The sequence below is a fragment of the Vanacampus margaritifer genome, chromosome 3 (genome assembly GCF_051991255.1).
Source record: "Vanacampus margaritifer isolate UIUO_Vmar chromosome 3, RoL_Vmar_1.0, whole genome shotgun sequence".
In the NCBI taxonomy this organism is placed as follows: domain Eukaryota; kingdom Metazoa; phylum Chordata; class Actinopteri; order Syngnathiformes; family Syngnathidae; genus Vanacampus; species Vanacampus margaritifer.
Genome location: NC_135434.1, coordinates 12,080,925 through 12,102,293, shown reverse-complemented (window position 1 = coordinate 12,102,293; position 21,369 = coordinate 12,080,925). Strand labels below are relative to the sequence as shown.

The window sequence follows — 21,369 nt, the reverse complement described above, 5'->3', positions numbered from 1 at the left end:
AAATGAATTAAACAATGTAGACTTTAATGACATCTAATTTTTGTACGTTAATTTTACTTTAGTTTTTTACTAGTGCTGTCAAAGTTAAAATGTTAACTAATTAATTAATCACAAAAAAAAAGTCACATTAGACATATATTAACGCAGATTAATCACACTATTAATTTTGACTGCAGATAATCCTTAGCTGAAAGTGGACGGTTACGTTAAAGGTAGCACAGATTGTGTTTTAGCAATAAACATAACTACATGAACTAAAGTAAAGCAATTAATAAATTATTGCGTATGACATTCAGAATATTTATTCATCTCAAACTATTGGGGTCATTTTTCCCCATTTTAAATTATGCAAGTAATTTACTGATCAGAAAAAGAGGAGGATGAGTCTGTGCACAATTATGGAGACGTCCTCATAATATTAAATGTCCAAAAAATTAACGCATAAAAGATGCTCTTTAAATTTGGCGGGCAAAAAATGCTGTTAAAAAAAGCCATTTTAATTAAGCAATTAATTGTGATTAATCAAAATTGTAAGATATGATTAATCTGATTCAAAAATGAAATTGTTTGACAGCTCTAGTTTTCACACAACATAACCACTGGAAAACATTAAAAACATAAACCTTAACTTTGATAACAACCATCATAATCTCGTATACGAAACTCTGCACGAATGGCGAAAAACTGCGAGTAATAGACGCCCAACACAAAATTGCCTATATTAACTCATTCACTGCCATTGATGTCAAAAATTCAATATTTATACTATTTCTATTAGTTTCAATTTTTTTTCAACTTTTGTTAACAAGAGTATGAAAACCTAGAATTTTTTTTATTGATATAAAATTAGCGCTTAATCGTGAGTTAACTATTGAAGTCATGCGATTAATTACAATAAAAAATTGTAATCGTCTGACGCCCCTAATTTTTAATTTTCTTTTCTTTTTTTTTAATTAGAGGCATCAGGCAATTACATTTTTAATTGTAATTAATCACATGACTTCACGAGTTAACTCGCGATTAATCACAAATTTTATATTTGTTCTAAACGTACAATACATTTTTTTCTATGTTTTCATAGTCTTGTTAACAAAAATGGGGAAAAAATGTGAAACTAAGAAATAGTTCAAATGAATTTTTGACGTCTATAGCCGTCAATTGCAGTGAATGAGTTAATAGTTGAAACCATAAATATGCAGCAAATTATGATCCCAAACACTTTGTCATTTAAGATCATCTTACATCGTCATCCATGAAAATACATAGCTTACCAAAAAAAAGGCCTTGGAGTTGGAAGTGCACATATTCATGCACATGCAGCAAAGACTTTCCCTAAGTTACACTTACAACCCTGACTAAACTTAGCCCCTCCCCACCATACAAAGATAGTTAGTCTCTCAATTGAGCTGTATGACTTCAAAAATAATAATTTCTCCTCACTTTTAGCACGGCTGCAGTTTGGAATAAAGAAAAATGCCTAAATTAATCGGCAGGTGCTTGCTAAACTGAGCTCTCCTTCTTTGCATGATGGAGGTTCATCCATTGGGAAAAAAAAAGTGTCATGGAAGAGCCAAAGAATGCGACCACTGATATCTGGAGCTGGGATTTGGCAATAGCTGTTTCCTGCGCTTTTACAAGCGTATTTTGGGGCCATTTATCCCCAAAGGACACCCAAACTGTGGAATGAATGTTATTAAAAGTTTTACATAGATAGAATACAGTACACGATCAATCTAAAGGTTTCTGCCTTGACTTTTGAATGATGAAAGTTAGAAAATGGCTGATCTTCGCAGCTGATTGTTGGACTAATCAAACAGGTAGGCTGAATAGAAATGAACACGAGCCATTGTATCAAGGGGCTGTTCTTCATTCCCCCTCCATGATAGCGCGAGCTTTTATTCCTCACGTTATCACCAAGCTATTTTTCTTCCCATTCAAAGTGTCATTGTTCCCAAGGAATTCATTGTATTTTGAATAATTAAGACGATAATTTGAACCATCCTGCTCACACAAATGCGTCTGTTGGAATGATTTTGGAGGAAGAAAAGTGTGTGTGTGCATGTGCTGCAAGTGTGTAAGGCATGGGTCCTTTTTTGCCTCCAAAAGGTGGTTTCCATTTCCCAAACCCTCGCATGTCACATTCCGGTCTGCGCTGATTGCTACAAGCAGGTTGGCAAATATTTACTGTAATTTCCGAAACGGTTCTTATTTTCGATCCCGGGGAATGGGGCCTTTGTGTGACAGCAGGGAAAATGTGAGTGTTTAGTTTTTTCATCGCGTCGTATTAATTCTAAGCTTTCCTCTGCTCTCTAATAGGCAGCCCTGGAACAAATCCACTTAACTCTCTAAATGTAATTATGACAAGCAATATAAGAAGAGCCAGCATGGTGTCCATCTGCCTCACATCTCTGAAGTTCAGGGTTCGAATGTTCTCCTGGTGCTTGCGTGGGTTTTCTCTGGGTGCTCTGACTTCCTCCCACATTGCAAAAACATGCATGTTGGGTTCATTCGACACTCTAAATTGTCCATATATGTGGATGTTGGTGTGAATGATTGTCTGTATTTAAAATGCACCCTGCTATTGGATGGCGACTAGTACAGGTTATTTAAAAAAATTAAATTTAAAAAAACTATTTTTTTTTAATGGAACTTCGGTTTACACACTAAATTGAACATTAAATTAAAAGTGACTTTGACCTTTTTAGTTTTCCCTGTCGATGTCCCTGCATGAATGACAGCAGCATGTTTCACAATCTGTGCACTAAATAGCAAATTAATAAAAAAAAAATAAGTTGAGTTAAAAAAATGACCGTGGTTCAAGTGTTTTTTTCCGTTTGCGAACTGTCTTGACACGAATGCGCAGAAGGCTCAGTTTTTTTTTTTTCCTCAAGCGACGCGAATACCACATTGCATTGCTGTGATTGATGTGGCGGCCATTTTGGGTAAGATGTTATCATGGTGTACGTAAACAGTACTTTACGGGAAAAAGGCTTAGATGTTAGTGAACACACCATGTTGTTTCTTCACAATAATGTTTGTTTTCACCATTTTATATATTGCGACACTTTAAATTTTTACCCATATCAATAAAAATAAGGTACATAATAGATATTTGTTGTGCATCTGAAACGGATGAATTGAATTGCACTAGAAAACTAAAATAAAAAAAAACAATTTCGTTATGAAATAAAATTAAAACGAAAAGTCCTTTGTTTTACTCTTTGGTAATTAATTTAATACATGAGCCTTTGGGGATTATTTTAAGTGTGATTTTAAGTATATTTATTTTGATAAAGACGTTTGAAAGTGTGTCACACAGAAGTGACATCATGTAGCAGCAGCCAATAAAAAAGCACCTTCAGATGATGTTGCTCCTAACTCATCTGAAATGCAATGCTAGGTAAGAAATGGATTATTTTCTTCATTTTACCATGTTGTTTATTAAATATTGCACATAAAAAAACACCTGAAAACTGATACTGAAATGAACTAAAACTTAATCAAAATTAAGCATTTTTTAAATAACTAAAACTAATAAAAACTAACAGAACCACCTTGAAAACTATTTAAAACAAGCTAAATAAAAACGAACTAAAATGACAATTCCCAAACTATAATAACCCTGATTTCACATTACTTCAGCTTGTGGAGTCATGGAATGTATTCAATTCATAGACCGAGATTCCACTGTTGGTGTACTCATCCCACACACTTTATACACTTTTAAAAAGCAGCATTCAACGTTCATTTGAGCCCAGTCTCAAAACCAAAAAGGTTTCCGAGCCCAAACGTCATCGTCTCCTCGCGCGGCAGCCACCCAGCTCACACGTCAACAGAGCTTGTCTCGGAAAATCCTTCCCCGTGGTCAACCGTGCTCCTTGTCTTGACTATTTACTGTAGCGTATAGTGTTACACACCAATGCCTTTTCCATATCACCCTCATTCAAAGCTTGGGGATTAACTGTGACATGTGTTTGTAATCACGGCAGTCTCCCTGATTTCCTGCGGACCGCTTTGTCGTTGTGGAGGACGGCGGGCGCAATTGCTCACTGTCCCGCTTGCGACGCTTTACCTTATTATTATTATAATCTACCGGTGTTCCTCTTTCCTGCGTGTAATTCTGTGTGTCGGCTTCTGGCGTGCTATTGATTATGTTGTTGCATACTAGTGGATGGAAACATCCAACTGGCATGTCCCTCTTGAGACTGTTTGGCTTGCAGAGGACTTGTTAATTTGTGTCAAATGGATGCAGGCTGCAGTTAGCATGGGGTTGGATTACCCCCGGATTGGTTTGCTCGGAGTCACTGATGATGCCGGTCTTGGGTTTGTGGTCATTACATCATATGCAAGAGTCAAGCAGAACCCCTCTTCTCAAAGTTCATTTAGTAAAGGGAGAACACTTATACAACACAAAGCAGATGAATGGAATATTGCAATTGGGACTCTTTATTGATTACAATGATTCGTTCAGAATCATGCTTGAAATGGAAAATTAAACGGAAGTTTTGTCGTTTTACAATGGTTGATGACTTATGACAAATATCCTTTGACATATAATAACGCCGGGTATTTTCTGTCCTGTCTCCTGGTGTCTCGTCGGCGCTCTTGCTGGAAGACACTTCAAATGCTCTCGCCATCATTTTGCAAACAAGCATATACTGATCCTTTTTTTTTTTTTTTCTTCTGGAGAGCTCAGTATTGTTCATTCGGTAATTTTACCGATTTGACATATCATCATCATTGCTCTCTCTTTTTTTATTTTTTATTTTATTTTATTTTATTTTATTTTATTTATTTATTTATTTTATTAAGCATATACTGATCCTGTTGCGAGTTATCGCCCTCTGAAGCTCCCCCCTACTCACCTTTGTTTTGACCTAGAGTGTGGATGGGATACAAGGAGGTATCCCATCCACACTCTTGACAGGTTCCTGGGAGAGAAAGAACGTAAACATTCTCACCATCATTGCACAAAAAATTAGGTGTAATGATCCAGTTGCTTGGTTGCTGCTGTTCTGCAGTCCCCGCCATCCCTGTCTCCTGTCTCCTCATATCGCTGCACACAACATCGAGTCCAGATGGAGCCTGCTGGCCGTTTTTCTTACTTGATATATTTCTCCTGATATGACCCCCCCATATTATCTGTTCTACTTGGAATAAACTTATGAAATGACTTATGTTCATGTTGGCCCAATTACTGTAAAAACCACGCTGCATTGAACGCATCACTCAAAATGCAAACAAACAACACTAGAAGATAATGGGGGGAACTCCTGTATTTGGATACGTATCCGATCGAGGACCACATATAAAAATGACCCAGGTAGGATATTAAAAAAAAAAAAAATTAAGCTGTTCAGACTGAGAGAAAAAAGTCAGTTCAGGGTTTACCGCGTGTACTGCACGAAGCCAGCTGGGATAGGCTCCAGCAACCCCACGACCCTTGTGGGGAATAAGCGGTTAAGAAAATGGATGGATGGATATTATAATATATTAGCATGTTTGTTCATATTCACCGTTTTCCAAATAAGAGCAAAGCTTGCTTCAAGCGATTGACTGTCTCTGTACTAGCTGAAGTTTTTTTTAGATATATAAAAGTGAAAACATTAAAAACTAGAGTTGTCAGGCGATTAAGATTTATAATCGTAATTAATCGCATGACTTTAAATAGTTAACACAATTAATCGCAAATTTTAGTTTTTATAATCTTGGGAACAGAAAAATGAAAAAAAAAGTTAAACCAATAGAAATATGGTTGTATCTTTTAGTCATTGATACAGTAATTTCATAATAATTAATAAAATGTAGTTCAAATTAAACAGATATACTGTAATGTGAAAAAAAAAACAAGTGTAATATTGATTTGTGTTGAGGACATTTTAGAGATATGCATATCTATGCTTTTGCCGGGAGACACTTAAATCTGTCTTGCCATCATTGCACAAGGGAGTAGATACTGCTCCTGCTGCCAGGTTGTCACCCTACTACAGATCCCTCCAACTCTGCTGGTGTTCTCGTCTGTCCATGCTTTTGACACCGTGCTGGGAGACAATGCAGACGTGCTGTGAATCGATCTTTAAACAGCTGTACTGCTTTATGATTATGCGCCATAAGAAGCGCCCGGATCCATTCGATTTCTCCACTTTTCATCCTTGCAGGTGTGGCGAGGCAGTCGAGAAGAACAAGCACTTGATCACGTCGGACCAAAAGGAGTACCAGCATGAGTTGAAGAAGAACTATAACCGCCTGCGCGAGAGCCTGAGGCCCATGCTGGAGAGGAAGATCCCCGAGCTGTACAAGCCCATCATCAGACCTCGGCTGGAGAACAGGTGAAGGCGAACGTGAAAGTCACTCGCTTCAGATTCACTCGTGATGAAAGGGTGAAATTAGAGTGTCTGTTGCCGTCTTATTAAATCATTTAGACCAGGGGTGTCAAACCCATATTAGCTCAGGGGCTGCATGAAGGAAAATATATTACCAAGTGCAGCCGGGTCAGTAAAATCAGGGTATATAACTTGAAAACAATTGCCGTCAATTATACACAGATATTCGTTATTTGTGGGCCAGCCCTGCTTTATGGGGCATAACTGTAATTATATGAACAGCAAATGGAACACGGCAACATTTTGTCTCTATGAGTTTCGGACATGTTATATCTACCTGTTTTGCATATATATTGTTCCCAGAATGCATTGTGTGACGCAGTTAATGAAATTATAAGGACTTTAATTCTTGTCATACATGTTTATGTTGCCAATAATTTGTGTCGTATTTAGCACGTTTATGTCGGTCTATGATTTTATTTTTATTTTTTTTTCTTCAACAAACCATAACTTTAATGTTGTGTGTAAAATAATGACAGCCAGGGCAATTCCATGTACAGGTTGCATCTGATGATTGCATGTGAAATTACCAATGCATATGTTTTGATTGTGGTCCTACTACTTTTTTTTTTTTACTTTACAAAATCATCTCGCTGGCCAAATGAAACCCCTTTGCGAAATAAAATAAATAAATAAATAAAATAGCTCACCTGTATTGTAGCATGTATCACCAAAGCTAGAGCAACATGTGCTCAACAGATTAATCTCATAATTTCACCAAAACCAAGTCCTAAAAATCTTGATATTTGCTTAAGAATATTGAATGCCAACACACCTAAATTAGCATTTTCGTTGTGGGATTTTATTAAAATTAGACATGCATTGAAATGGAGGCTCGGCATAATGGTAGTGTACAGTATCAACATATATTACTTTAATGTTAATTGGAAATTAAAGCGGAACCTCTGAAAATGTGTTCCACGGTCAAATAAAAGTTAACTAATCTTTTTACATTGTCAGAGTATAAGAATAAGGCTTTAATGTTAATATGGTGAAATAATGCAACAGGCAATGAATGATAAGAGGCGCACATGTTAAAACTTCCCCATTAAACATTTAACCATTATCGTATGTGATGTACTAAAGATGACTAGCACAGCACACCTCATAACCAAGTTGACCACTTACATAAGGATTTGCCAGCGTTAGTGTTAGTTTCGTTAACGAAAACTAAACAAAAATATTTTTGTCAATGCACTTTTTTCACTGGACTTAGACTAGACTAGACTAAAACCCTCATCAATATACAACAATTGGGACTAAATCAGTATGCAGTTTCGTCGACTAATGAAAACGAGACAAAAATGTACATCACTTAATAAAAACTGGACTAAAAATTATGGACATTTTATTTCATGAACAAAAACGAGATGAAAATTATATGATTTCGTAAAATCTTGTCTCTACTAATCTGTCACTGTGACAATGTCATGTGACACAGTGACACACCCCCTTTTGTACCTGCAGCTAGCAAGCGCAACATGCACAAACACATGGGACAGACGAATTCACGGTAAACGGTTAAAAAAAAGAAGTAAATAATAGTTATAACGTAAAATTAATCCAATGTCTAGAATAATGTTAATCCGACCGCTAACTAATGCCTGGCTAATTTACTAGCTCATAGCATGGAGCCATAGTAGCCACTGTAATTGTGTGTGAAGTTGTTTTTCATCAAAAATATGAGAGAAAATGTTATGTGAAATAGTTTTAGATCCGAAATGTTCACCATATTCTGTTGACACAAAACATATACAGGGGTTCCGGGCCTTTGCTGACTTTTATCGGAAGTTGGGTTAAATGCTCAATTTCTGTATGCATGCATCTCTTACCGTTTTGTATATCTCCGCAGGGATTCCTTCAAACGTCTGAGTTTCCGCAGAACCCACGAGGAAGTCTCCTGAGAGGCCATGGCGAATCCATGAGGCGACACTTTGTGAAAAGGCGCAATCAATTGTCGTCGGCGACCTCAATACACCCCGCAACAGTTGCTTGACAGTTGTCAAAAAGACAACCATCAGTGTTAATAATTATAAGACACATTTGTCCATTCTAATGGTGCGCACGACATGACACATGGAGCCGTTCACTGTCACATATTCATGTCCTAATGATGCTGCAAACGTTTGAAGATGTTCTCCATTTGGTCCTTGCTGGCTCAGGACCTTGTTTGTGTGCCAATAATGCTGTCATGCTGTGTGTGTGCGTGTGTGTGTGCGTGCACGAGTGTGTTTGTAAGTGGATGTGACGATTCTGTGTCACTCACACAGTCAATGATTCTGTTCTGTGCTAAAAGGGCTTACTGAAATTCTAACCTGAGCGTTAAACGTGAGACTTAGATGTTTGTTTGTATGAATTCAAGGTTGCTTTTTTTTAATTTTATTTTTTATTATTATTAACTTATTTGGAGTTATCTGACAGGTTTGCATGCAGTGGATTGACTTAATTTGTTCTACTTAGACTGTAAGTTTTGATTTATGACACATCAAATAGTGTACAAATCTATGAGGAAAAAGTGCATTTTATTTTGTGGAATATATTTTTAGATAACAGGGACATTTGTATTGATTAAAAATACTAATAGTTAGGATTTGGTACTGATTAAACAATGTGTGCCAAATGCAATTCTTTATTAAGTTGTAAAGAGCAATAATTTCAAATGCCACTGCACATTCTTTATTTCATGTTTACTTTTTGTCACGTTACATTCCAGGAAATACATGTCTTAAATGGTCCCGTAAATATATCATTTCACTTAAGAAGTGCATGTGGTCCTTTATTTTTATGCAGCTTGTTTATGCAGGGCACATTTGGTGAATTAGAATTTTTTGTACTGTTTTGTAAACTTGGTAAAATTGTTTACACAGATCGTTGTATTAAATAAAATTCTATTTTGCAAACCGGGTTTGAGGCAAAAGCTGGCATTGAAATACATTATAATAGTGGCAAGACCACTCTCTGAGCACAATTATAGGGATACCCTCACAATCCGATGAGAACAAGTACACGAACACACACATACAGGACACACAAAGTGAGAATGCTCAGTTTTGATTGACACTATCAGAAAGCTGTATTAATTTATAAATACATGTATAATTGTAGTGTAAACTGAACTGGATCATACTGAAATGGGTTCATAAAGAGATTTCAGTTTCAATACTGCAGATTTTAATCAAAACTGAGTATTATCTTTGTAAACAACTCTTGTTTTCATTCCTAATACATCTTGTAGGTGTACTTGTTGGCTGTAAATGTTTTTTTTTAAAATTGTTTTTATAATTTTATTTCCTTGTTTTTGCTGTGTTTTTCAACACACAGTTTAACTGTACATATATTGTACATAATACTGATAAAGCACCTGAATAATAATAAAATGTACACTTGTTGCCACTTGTTTGCTTGTATACCCTTTCAAGAAGAAGAATGGCATAATTGTTATATTTTTATGAACATAAAGTTCGAAACAAATCAATTGAGTAACTAAAAATACAATCTAAATGCTCCATGAGAGTTATTTTTGAAAAGAGAGGGAAAACTACAAATGACAGGCGTCGCAGATGTTATGACGTCTTAATTATGGGACTGTTACCAGCATCAAAATTTCTTAACACAGCAATGATTTCGTAACTTGGTTCACAAAATGTATTGCAGTTGGTACGTTCAAATTATTTACACAATAAATGATCGCCAACTAAAGCCGTTTAACAAGAAAAAGACGTCTAGAAGGGAAAAGAACTACATTTCCCTCCTGTCGCCTCTGCACAACGTCATCAGTTTTCGACAGATTTGGCGGTCTCGTTTCTTGTGTCCGTGAGGTGCAGACAGTCAGTGGTATGTTGACAGCTTTATAGAAAGTCTCTTCATTCTTTGGCAAATTTTACCGCTATTATTACGACGTTAGGGACTGAGATTAAAATGAAAACGATGTCACGGCATCTTGTCGCGGTTTAAATTCAGTCAAGGTCTGTCAGCTCATGAAAAGCAAAGTTTGTGCCCTACTGCCCGACTTCGAATCACTGCGCATGCGTTTAGTCATGCCAATCACACTGTAATAGAAATGTTAAAGCTGAAGTGCTTTTACTGTCATCGGGAACGTTTGAACTGATATTTTTGGTGACATGGAGGAGCAAGTGGGGGACTTCGACCTTCCACTTTGTGCCAATACTAGCCACATTCTAGTCAAGCACTATGCTCTTGACCTAACTGTTCATTTTGACAGGAAAGTCATCAGTGGTAGTGTGGTTCTGTTCCTGCAACCTACTGCTACTGTAGAGCCCGAGGAACATGACAGGAACAAGCTCAGAAACACGGAACAGTGTTCAAGTGATTTCCCAAGTGTTAGGATAGCAGCAGATCATATCAAGCTCTCACCTGAAGGTCATTTTATCTTTGTGCTGGACTGTTGTGACATCACTGTGTCAAAGGTGGAGCAAGTGGACGTTAAAACCTTATTAGACGCCTTTCCCGGTGTGCGACCCCCTGACCTCATCCAAAGTTTGGTCTCCATGCCTTCTGCTCAGTGGAGGCGGCAGCAGGAGCTCTTTTCAGCGTGCGGCCGTTCTCCTGGTGTTGAGCAGGATGGCGGCCCGCTGCATTTTCACACCGACCGCTGGAGTCTGCAGGTGTGGAAGGAAGGGGTCTCCTCCCCACAAGACTTCCCCCAGGCCCTCAGGATTTGCTACGAAACAAGGCCTACTGGGGGCTCCGTGAGGTGGACCAATGACCAAGACAACAAGTGAGTCAAGGTGGACAGTCTGTTAATCCAGTGTTTCTCAACCTTTATTTATTATAACACTCATGTGGAAAACCATTTTAAAAAAAAGTCACAAGAAGTACTGAAATAATAATGATCTTAGCAGCAGGTGGATACACAGGGTAACTGGGAAAATGCTTTTTTTTTTGTCACTGACATAAATCTAGTCACCAATACCAAGTACTGATACCACTAGTACTTTTGTTACATAACATTTCCCAATGACAGCCAATTTTTAAAGAAAGACTTATTTACTGAATTAGACAGAATTCAGTCTCTATTCATTAATCATTGCAGGGCGTGCGTGTACACCGCCGGCTCGCCCATCAACAACCGAGCCCTCTTCCCCTGCCAGGAGCCGCCTATTGCCATGTCAACGTGGCAGGCCAGGGTGCGGGCTCCCTGCGACTGTGTGGTCTTGATGAGCGGTGAGGAACAGGTCGCGCCTACTGAGGATGGGGACACAAGTAAGATTTTTCTTTTTAACTGTTGTGGGGTAAAAAAAAGGACCTTGTATTGCAGATTGAAAACTTACTTGCCTTTTTAGTCTGTCTTTTGTGTTCTTGTGTTGTGTAAGAGGAATTGTGTTGGAAAAAAAAGAGTGACCTTTCTGTCATTGAAATTGCAATGCTGACACTGTATTGTTACCTTTTGTACTGAGGAAAAAGTAGGTCAACTGTGTCCATTTGCACAGCCAGGTGGTACATGTACGCGTTTGTATGTATTTGTATTATATATATGTATAAAGAAATTATATACATGTATTTAACTTTATCTATTGTCTGAAGACGCAAACAATAATGAAACAATATCCTAGTAAGGTCGGGTTCACCATCAAGTCATCAACTCATGTGCATTATAGTTATCGCTGCACACACAGGAAGTCCACTAACCTTTTTTCAGTTTGGTTACGTGATCATTCACATACAGTAAAGGCCAATTCAAAAGACAATTTTTGGAACTCCCAAATAATCATGATTTTATGCTCTTTGATATTGTTTTTTTGTTTTCCCCCAAAAATGTCTATTACATTTTCTAGAAAAAAAAATTGTTCTCTTAAGATTGTGACATTTTTGTGTAATAATTTAGATTTATCAAAACATTACAAAAAAAATACTCGTCTAAAACGGCGCTCCAAGCAAATTTTTATTTATTTTAATTGGAGCAGTGTGAACTTAAATTTTTAGAGGCACAACCATAAAACTTAGGGGAAACTTAGGAATTTCCTGCCTTTTCCCCCCCCGCTACTACACTTTCCTCACCAAACCAGTCAGATTCCTTATCAGGGTTTTTTCTCCGATGGCACCCTAGTATTTATTTAGTCAGAACAACTATTTGCAAGTGTTTTTGTTTTGTTTTTAATTAAGAGTGGTACGAGTACCATAAGTATGCGGGCTGTTTTGAAAAGTAAACAAAAACCCACTGAATTAAATGTTCAAATAATTTAGAGCACCTTAAACTTTTTTTTTTATTTTTTTTATTATAAATCCAATGCAGTATATTTGTTAAGGGCAGTTAAGATGTATTTAATTTTTAAGTTCAATATATTTGTTTTTATTCTTATAGGACTGTTTGTTTTAAAAAAAAATTACTACGGTATATTTTTTTGTTTAACTATTATTATTCAAGCTTCTTTTTTTTCTATGTTTAACCACAGAGTTAATGTTCAAACTCTGCATTATGTTACAGTGACTTAAAATAATAATCAAATATATACTTTTTAAGAAATTCTAATTATTATAATGTTAGTCATGATGGTTGTACTTTGAGAACAAGCATTTTATTTAAGTGGTACATGATCCGAGAAGTTTGAGAACGACTGCTTTAGAAAACATCTGTGGCCCAAAAATAAAAACGCCCCTTTACCCTTGATGTTATGTAAACTCATCACGTATGACATTTTACAAGCCTTTGTCTTTGTATCCGCAGATTTGTTGCTGTGGAATTACTACGTCACAATGCCCATGCCGGCCTCCACCTTCACTTTGGCAGTGGGCTGCTGGCAACAAGTCCCTGCTCACCATCTTCCTGCGTGTGGAAGAGGGTGGAGGGAAAGGAGGGATGAGTTTGGGGAGTCCGTCCCCTTGTCCTCACCTGGAGGTTCAAGCAGCGACTTAGTAAAAGTCTCCAGGCTTCACACTGGCAGGTAGCATATTTTTTACTTTTTTTTTTTTTACTGTTTGCTTTTATTTTGGCAAGACCTCCTCCTTTCCTGGCGTCATTAACCCGAGTCTGGCCTTTCCACATTCCATGACAAACCTTTCCCTTTTCATTCCCCCAAGCATGGTGAGGTTTAGGGTGCAGCAGCTCTCGCTCGGCCTTTTTATGACAAGTACATCAAAGCGTTGAGAATTCCATACTCTGGGCCCAGTAGAAATTATCTTTGGAGTGCAAACAAGTAAAGCAGACGCACATTTTTATGGATAGAGGATCCAGTGAGTGACTGGCGTGCAGGGCCCAGTTGGACTGGGGTCCCCACTCCTCAGCCCTGCTGCGTCTGCCAGTGATTTCCAGTAAGCCTCCTCCTCCCGCCCTGGTTTTCCTCCCGTGGCAGTCCAGCCGTAGCCTGCCGCCGGCCTCAGGAATCTCCCACTACAAGGCAGGCCTTTATTTGCAGTGAATGGCTGGAAGGAAACTTGGACGCGGCTCGAAAACCCCTGGATACGCAGTCAGCACTGGTTGTTGCGTTTAGAAAGAATACGATTGCATAGTGACACCTTGATATTTTTAGGAGCGGTTTTGTATATAGTCCATATTTCCATGGCTTTCATTCCCACGCTTAGAACAAAGAGACAGCACACATGGTATGAGTATTATACCTCACGCACACTGTGTGCTCTCAATGGGAAAACCTATTAAAAGGCTTTTTATTAACCTTGGATTAAACTTGTCTTTTCCTTTTCAATGCGTTCCAAGCGAAGACCGGACCGCCTGCTCGGACTCGTCCTCTCAGCACGAGAGCGTTTCTGTGCCCGACCATTCAGCCATGTTGGATGACGGCTTCCCTTGTTCCCATGGCGACTACCCTTGCCGGTTCATCGAGCGCGCCGTGAAGTCCCAGCGTGTGATCCCGCACCGTGTTTTTGCGCCCGTCGGCCTACTGCAGAAAGCGCAGGTTGGGACTGTCCACACTTCAGATGACAATGCAGTGGTTGGTACCTTGTTATTGGAAATAGGAACAGTCACTCTGTAGATTATTTATTTATTTATTTTTGGTGTTGTGAGCAAAAATGTGTTTTACCTATCAGTTTTTCTAACTTTGGGTCCCAAGATAGAGTGCAGAGACGATGCAGATGTTGTCTATTATGCCCTCCCGCAGAGTTTGTTGTATAGTAAACAGTTCTTCAAAAAAAAAGAGGCCTAGCGCGCTTCCTTCAAGCTATTTATTGCCGCATCCCAGTTGAATCTTTTGTTAAACCAAACAAAAATAATTACACATTTTGTATTCAACCAAACCACATACGTTTGTTTTTTCCATAATGTGAAACGCCATGAAAGGGCTACCGAAACTAACATTAATATTGCAGAAGTTATTTAAACACAAACGGTGCAACATCACATACAGACAGAGCATATGAAAATACTCAAAAGCATATATTCTTTATGCTCTGTAAAAAATAATGCATACATATTTTTTTCTTGCAACATTATGACCCTTATCCCTTTAAATTAGGACTTTAATACTTCTAACAGCTCTTTAAGATACTTTTAAGATTAAATTTTTTTTTTTTGTAACATGACCTTTTTACTAAAAAATATATAACACTTTGTTTTTTCCCTCAAAGTATTTTTTTGTTCTTTTGTCATAAAATTACAACTCATTTCTACAAAAAATAACAGCACTTGGCTGCAACCAACAGATGTGACTTTGATTCACTCTCAACTAATTTGATGTCTCATGATACATTCATGTAAAGAGGATTTAAGAATCTTTAGGGAGCCATCCAGTTAACAATTCATTGATTGATTATTTTTCTCATGCATAATCAAATAAACCTATCAACAGATGGCACCGCAATGGAATGAGTTAACAAGAAGACGCTGTTTGTCATCCATTGTTGCCCTTTGTTTCATGTTGTCTGTCACGTGAGGTGCGGAGTTAGGACCCAAATGCAGACCAGGCATGGGAGATGGGAAACAGAGAGTCTTTCTATACAAAAATACAAAGTTACAACAGAGAGCAGGGCTGGATTCAGATTGGCTCGATGAGAAACACTTGACGGAGAAACCTCAATTTAGAGAGCATGACTGAATGCATGGAAGCGACCTCGGAATACGTGGAGGAACAACTTACAAGGAAGAGGAGGGTCAAGAAACCTTAATTTAATGTGCTGAAAACCTCGGCTAAGAGACTTCGACGAACTGACAAAAGTGTCATTCAGCAACTCTTGCTAGGGCAATGCACAATTCTATGTGACAGAATAAAGGCCTACATGATCAAATAAGTGTCACTAATACCGGACCATAGCAACTGCATGGCAACTGACAACTTCATCATAAGGGGCATAGTAACTGCATAAGATTAGACAAACTAAGAGTAGCTAATACATAATACAATAGACATTTGAAGTGTTTCACGCGCTTGATCGCTTTGTTGGAAAAACAAGTCTTTCACTGTATTTATTGCCTATAAGACGATTTATTTTCTCACGTAAGCTTCAAGTGCTACAAAGTACATTCAAATCTTGCTGGCAATAAGCACAATGTGCCCAACTCCCGACCCTAACAGCGGTCTAAAAACTGTATTGCTTCAAGTCTAATTACACACCTGTAACTGATGAGCACATGTTGGCTTAAATAGGAAACAAGGGTGACACCTAATGGCCATCTTGGTGACCCGCATGCTACAACACGAAATGACTGCTACGATCATAATGGACATAGTAACTGTATAAGCAACTGATAACATCAACATCATAACACAATGACCCATGACCTAACCCAAAACACAGGCATAAACTTATGGAAGCTTATGTTTTTTTTGTTGAATAAATATATTCATTTTTACACCACTCGCTTTCTCGAAAAAGTATTCCTTTTTTTTTTCTGGAGAAAGTATTCCAATGTTGCTATTTGTGCTAGCGTCCGTGTTTTCACTATGTTAAAGACACTTGTTGATGTTCTCATCTTAGAGCAGAATCCTCGCCCTGTTGCCACGATGTTTAGCCGCAGCCCAGGCAGTTCTGGGAGTTCATCCCTTCCCCCGCCTTGACGTTCTCATCGTGCCAGCTGGGTTTTCCAGTCTGGGCATGGCCAGGTACGAACACACACACACACACACAAGGTGGAGAGATGGTTAGTTACAATCTGGTGGGATTGGGTAGTGGCTGTGGTCAATAGCAAACATAGACTGACTCTGTTTATTAAAAATCGTTGTACTGTATTCGCTGGAGCATTGGTCAAGCAGGACTTATAAATCCTCAGATGATATGTTTTGAGGTGTTTTAGCCTTTTTGGAAGACACAAGCTATAATTTTCATATTGCAACGAAAACATTGAGTTTGGCTGCCGCACTGTTGACGCTTTAATCTGCCGCCTGGGCTCCACTTCACTTGTTTCTGGAGTGTGATTCATGCCTTGTTTCGCATGTAAACCTCCCCCCCCCCCCCTCCTCATTCTTCTTTTAGAGCTCCTTACTGAATTGTAGGGTCCAAGTGTAACTCCCCATCAATTATCTCCTCTTATGAAATGTGGCCTTCACCTCTTTCCTTGTAGGACACCGGGTTTTCCTCATCTTCCCCAAACATACCACATATGCCAAAAGATTGCATCCTTAACTCACTTCTGTGGTAATTCCTGTCAATCCCCCCCTCACCACTCCCCAGCAGTGGTTCAGGTGGTCTCCAGGCTCTCCTCTCTAACAGCCAGATTTGTGTTGATTTGTTTGCGTGTAGTGTAAGCAGAGGTCTGCCTGTTGATGTGGGGGGGCACAGATGCAGCAAGACTCCTTCACGGTCCTCCGCAGAGTAGATGAATCTACTTTTACGCATATCTTTTTTACGCCTTCACCATAATCCTGTCCTCTTCACCCTCTACCCATATTTCATCTAATTTCTTCTATAGGTAAACTTCTTTTGCCTTCTTTTTCTTTAACATTTCAATAAATTTCCTCCCATATGTTTTTTTTCTTGTAACATTACATTTTTCTCTTTAATTATTATTAATAATAATAATATATTTTTTCTCATAACATTACTTTTTCAATCACCATAAAATATGACTGAATACTTGTAAGATTGTATTTATTTTCCGGAAAGAAAAAAAAATCCCAACTTAGTACTTGAAAGGATTTTCTTTCCCCCTGATTTTAATTGTTTTATTTATTTGTTTAAAAAAAAAATATATATATATATTTTTAGTATTTTGGCCTATTACTTTTGAGATTTGGAATTTTGAAAAAAAAGGACCTGTTTTTTCCCTTATGAAATTACTGCTCTTTTCTAAAAAAATATTCAACACTTTTTTTTTTACCCTTTTTTGAAGAAGAAGACATCTTTTCTTGTAAATGTATGCCTTTTTTTCTTTTACAAAATCTAATGACTTCAATTATCTTTTTTTTCCCGAAAGGGGTATTTTTCATGACAATGACGACTGAAGAAATATGCTCGTCTGTAGTGTGTAAAGATACATAGTACAATCAAAGCCTCGCTGGTAGCTGTAGGAAAGAAGCTAAAATTGAAGCAGGTTACTGTTACCGTTCTGGCCTTTACAGTGTTGACAAAGAAAAGTAATTTGTGGTGTTCAGTCAACATTGTCTATGTCTCTGTTATTTTATTCCCTCGCAAGACTGGACGTGAGCTCATCGCCACAAATGTCTGCTCAGTGCGTCACGGCCCCATATTAGCTTCTCTCGCAAACATTTGGAGAGCGTCGGGGTCACTGCCTGGGACACTTCTCAACTTTGCACATTTATTACAGCAAATGTTCCCCCTAAATGCCATTTGATTTAAAACCCTCGTCTTTTAAATGTATTTCTCTGTGCTGCATTTATGTTTTGGAAGCACATCAAGTTTTAACACACAGGCTGCGCTTCTGTGGCTTTTGCCTTATACACTGTAGATGTTTTCAGTTCCTCAAGAGGATAGCTTTCTGGTTCGTTCATACTGCATTTCTGCAAATAGTGGCCTCCACTTTAATAGGTGTCTCTGTAGAGGAAAAACAAACACTTCAACCCAAATAAGTTCCTCAGGGAAAAATGGCGGTAATACTGGTAGACACTATTGTGAGAGAGCAATATTACACTGTAGAACACATTTGAACTCTTTTGCTAACTAAAACAGCAACACCTACTGTCATTTTTCAGACGATTTGCATTTCAGTTACGTCTGTGCTTTTCGTATTTGATGAATGGGTTTAGTAGGCAGCACAGCCACCTAGTGGTTAGGAAATCTGTATCCCAAGTTTTCAGGTTCTGGGTTCGTATTAGGGGTGGGAATCTTTGAATGTCTCACGATTCGATTCGATTGCGATTTTTGGGTCTGCGATTCAATTCGGAATCGATTTTCGATAAAGAACGATTTTTGATTCAAAATGATTTTATTGACAATGATTTTTGCTTCAATCGATAGATGTGCAAGCAATTGTAATGATCTACTCGAGTCTGACTCGCTAATGCTAATTAGCGCGCTACTCGCGGAACTTTTATCACTCAAAAGAACGGCTCCATACTGCAAAAAAAATATTTATTGGAATAACTTGATCGTGACTTTTTCCTTCTACTTTCTAATGTGGCTGCAACTTAACAGTGTATTAGACCGCATGGAACCACACTGCCCCTCAGTGGCCAAACCGGGTACAACATGAACAGCGCTCCAAATACAGGCACACACAAGGCAAGACAGTATAAAATAATTTAAATAAAATCGATTCTGAATCGTACTAAATGAGAATCGCGATTCTTATGAGAATCAATTTTTTGGGCACACCCCTAGTTCGTATCTGCCTTTCTTTGTGTAGTTTGAATACTGTTCCTGTGTTTGATTGGGTTTTCTCCAGGTACTTTTAGTTCCTCACACATTAAAAAAAATCTCAGAACTGTAAGGCAGATAGACGTACTAACCACTCGTCCACTATGCATCCCAAGCATTGTTATTTCTCAGTGGAGAAATGCATTTAAAATATCATAAACAATGGCTTTGTCCAAAGAAAGGATTTCCACACTATTAAACTCCTCACCAGTAATAGGTGCTTGATCTTTTTTGCAGTTGACTAAATAAGCATCCCACCTATGAGGAAATACAATACTTCCCGCCCTCGTCTGCCTGCTAAAAACTGAACTCATGACAGGGGAAAAAGATTTAAGGACTTCATTAAGCTTGAGACAGCACCTGCATTGACTCCCTTTAAAACTCTGCATGGGTCTCCACTCAGTCATCTAACTTGAATCCTCCCTTCGTCGCGGGTGGTTTGGGTCCCAAGTTGCCCACGCACGTCACAGTGAAGAGTCGTGCCTTCTGATGGTGGGCAGGTCAACCAAAATGGAAGATTGAGACAGAGATGAGACACAGGGGGGGAGGGGGTGTTTCGCAACATGCCAGTGGACCCCCGAGATGTGGGAGAGGATGTGCGGCTTATTCCCAGCAACAAAAGCCATTAGCCTCTGGAAGGACTTCAGAGACAGGCGCTATTTAATCTGGAAATTGGGAGGCATGTGGGAACGGCTTGGGAACGGGCCAAGTGCCGATTTTGTGCAGTGGCCCGGCGGAAAACAGCAGGAGTGGAGGGCCCTGTGGCAGGCAGGCATGAATCTGTTGTAGTGTGATCCAGAGGAAAGGGGGAGGCGGAGGATTCACAGTGGTGTGAAGTTTTTATACCCAGATACACAGTGGGAGGGCAGGAAACGCAAGATTAAGAAGTCAAGTAAGGGCAGGTCTACATTCTGAGACTGCCACAATGTAGAGTCTCAGCACACACACAATTATGTGTGAACAAGGCTTACACAAATATAGGCATGACGCCAGTCAGCACTTTTTGGAATTTACCAATTTTAGGTGCTTTTATGCAACTATGATGAGTGTTTTCCCCCCAGCATAAACCCCATGTTCTTTGGCTGCAGAATTTCTTTCTGTCAACGTTTTTCTCTGCTCTGAGAAAGACAAATTGACACCGGACAAGAGAGCAGGAATGCTGAGATGGCTTGTGTAGAAAGGGGAAAAATTGAAGAAAGCAGTTTAAAATTCTTTCTGGGAGATAAAGAGGGGCAATTAAACTGAATCTTGAAAGAACTTATTCTGTTTCCCCTCAAGCTTTATCCTAAATTCTTAATAACTAGCAATTAGGGATGGATACTTAAGTCTGTACTTTTTATTTTTTGGGTATGGACTGATGTGGGTCTGTATAATAGAGCACCGGTTCCCGTGAAGTCAAACTACTATATTTTAGTTACATTTCTTAGAACAACCCAAAATCCACAGTCTGTACGATGTATTTACTTTTTGCACGTGACGTCACAGCCCTCATGGGAAGGCCCCCTCCGGGACGCTGGACGGCAAAAGAGCCACTTGCCTGTATTGCAACCATTGAATCTCTACACTCTGACAAAGATTGTAACGGAGGTGTCGAATTGTGTGTTTCAAATCACATTTACGAGCCAGATAGTTAGCGTCCACTCCAACAGCACGAACACACAGCTTGGTTTTAAAATGTACCTTCTTCAAAACTATTAAGTGCATTTGACGGTTTAATAATGGGGGATTTCGTCGTTGTGCTTGGAGTCATATTCATGAAATTACTGCATAGCTTGCCACTACGATAGTCATTTGTTCCATGCTAGTAAACATAATAACATAACATCATCGCAGTGTTTCAATATAAAACGGACTTTGTAAAAATCTCGTCAGTTTGCATGATAAACAAATTTTACCTTTGCATTACGAGGTATATCGTCCCCCGGTGTGAGCGTAGCATCTCGTCCCAGAGACTCAGCCAGCGACAAGCTTTTGATTCATGTAAGAAGAAGAGACGGCATTGACTACATAATGATATAGGTCGTGCGCTGTGAATTCCGGCAAAGTCGGCGATTTGATTAACTTGGTAAAAACAGCAGGCGACAGAAGGTAAGGGGCTGTTTTCAAACTAGCGATCTCCAACTTAAGTAAATATCGCGCTCTATGAGTCCCGACTAAATGTGCAACTTTGACTGACAGGCGACCATTGATTGAAGTAATAAATTCCATGGTTCTATGGGCAATCATAACTTTTAATTTGTAAAATAACAGTCGCTAAACCACT

At 38.7% G+C, this 21,369-nt stretch overlaps 2 protein-coding genes across 8 annotated transcripts in view; both read left to right on the top strand.

The window, feature by feature from the left end:
* The window catches only part of dock8 (dedicator of cytokinesis 8), a 73,692-nt gene extending 63,920 nt beyond the window's left edge, over positions 1–9,772 (top strand). For all 3 annotated transcript variants that reach the window (XM_077560501.1, XM_077560502.1, XM_077560500.1), the window contains 2 exons: positions 6,159–6,329; positions 8,236–9,772. In XM_077560501.1, the coding sequence (XP_077416627.1) occupies positions 6,159–6,329; positions 8,236–8,287 (223 nt within the window). In that variant the 3' untranslated portion in view covers positions 8,288–9,772. The remainder of the gene's footprint in view (positions 1–6,158; positions 6,330–8,235) is intronic.
* A 402-nt stretch (positions 9,773–10,174) lies between these two features.
* The window catches only part of aopep (aminopeptidase O (putative)), a 75,776-nt gene continuing 64,581 nt past the window's right edge, over positions 10,175–21,369 (top strand). For 3 of the 5 annotated variants that reach the window (XR_013293352.1, XM_077560420.1, XM_077560422.1), the window contains exons 1-5: positions 10,175–11,121; positions 11,437–11,606; positions 13,069–13,285; positions 14,056–14,290; positions 16,272–16,396. Coding sequence is in view for 4 of the 5 variants with exons in the window: in XM_077560420.1 (XP_077416546.1) it covers positions 10,505–11,121; positions 11,437–11,606; positions 13,069–13,285; positions 14,056–14,290; positions 16,272–16,396 (1,364 nt within the window). In the remaining variant the exon portion in view is untranslated. The remainder of the gene's footprint in view (positions 11,122–11,436; positions 11,607–13,068; positions 13,286–14,055; positions 14,291–16,271; positions 16,397–21,369) is intronic. The other 2 variants (XM_077560423.1, XM_077560421.1) reach the window with 2 other exon arrangements.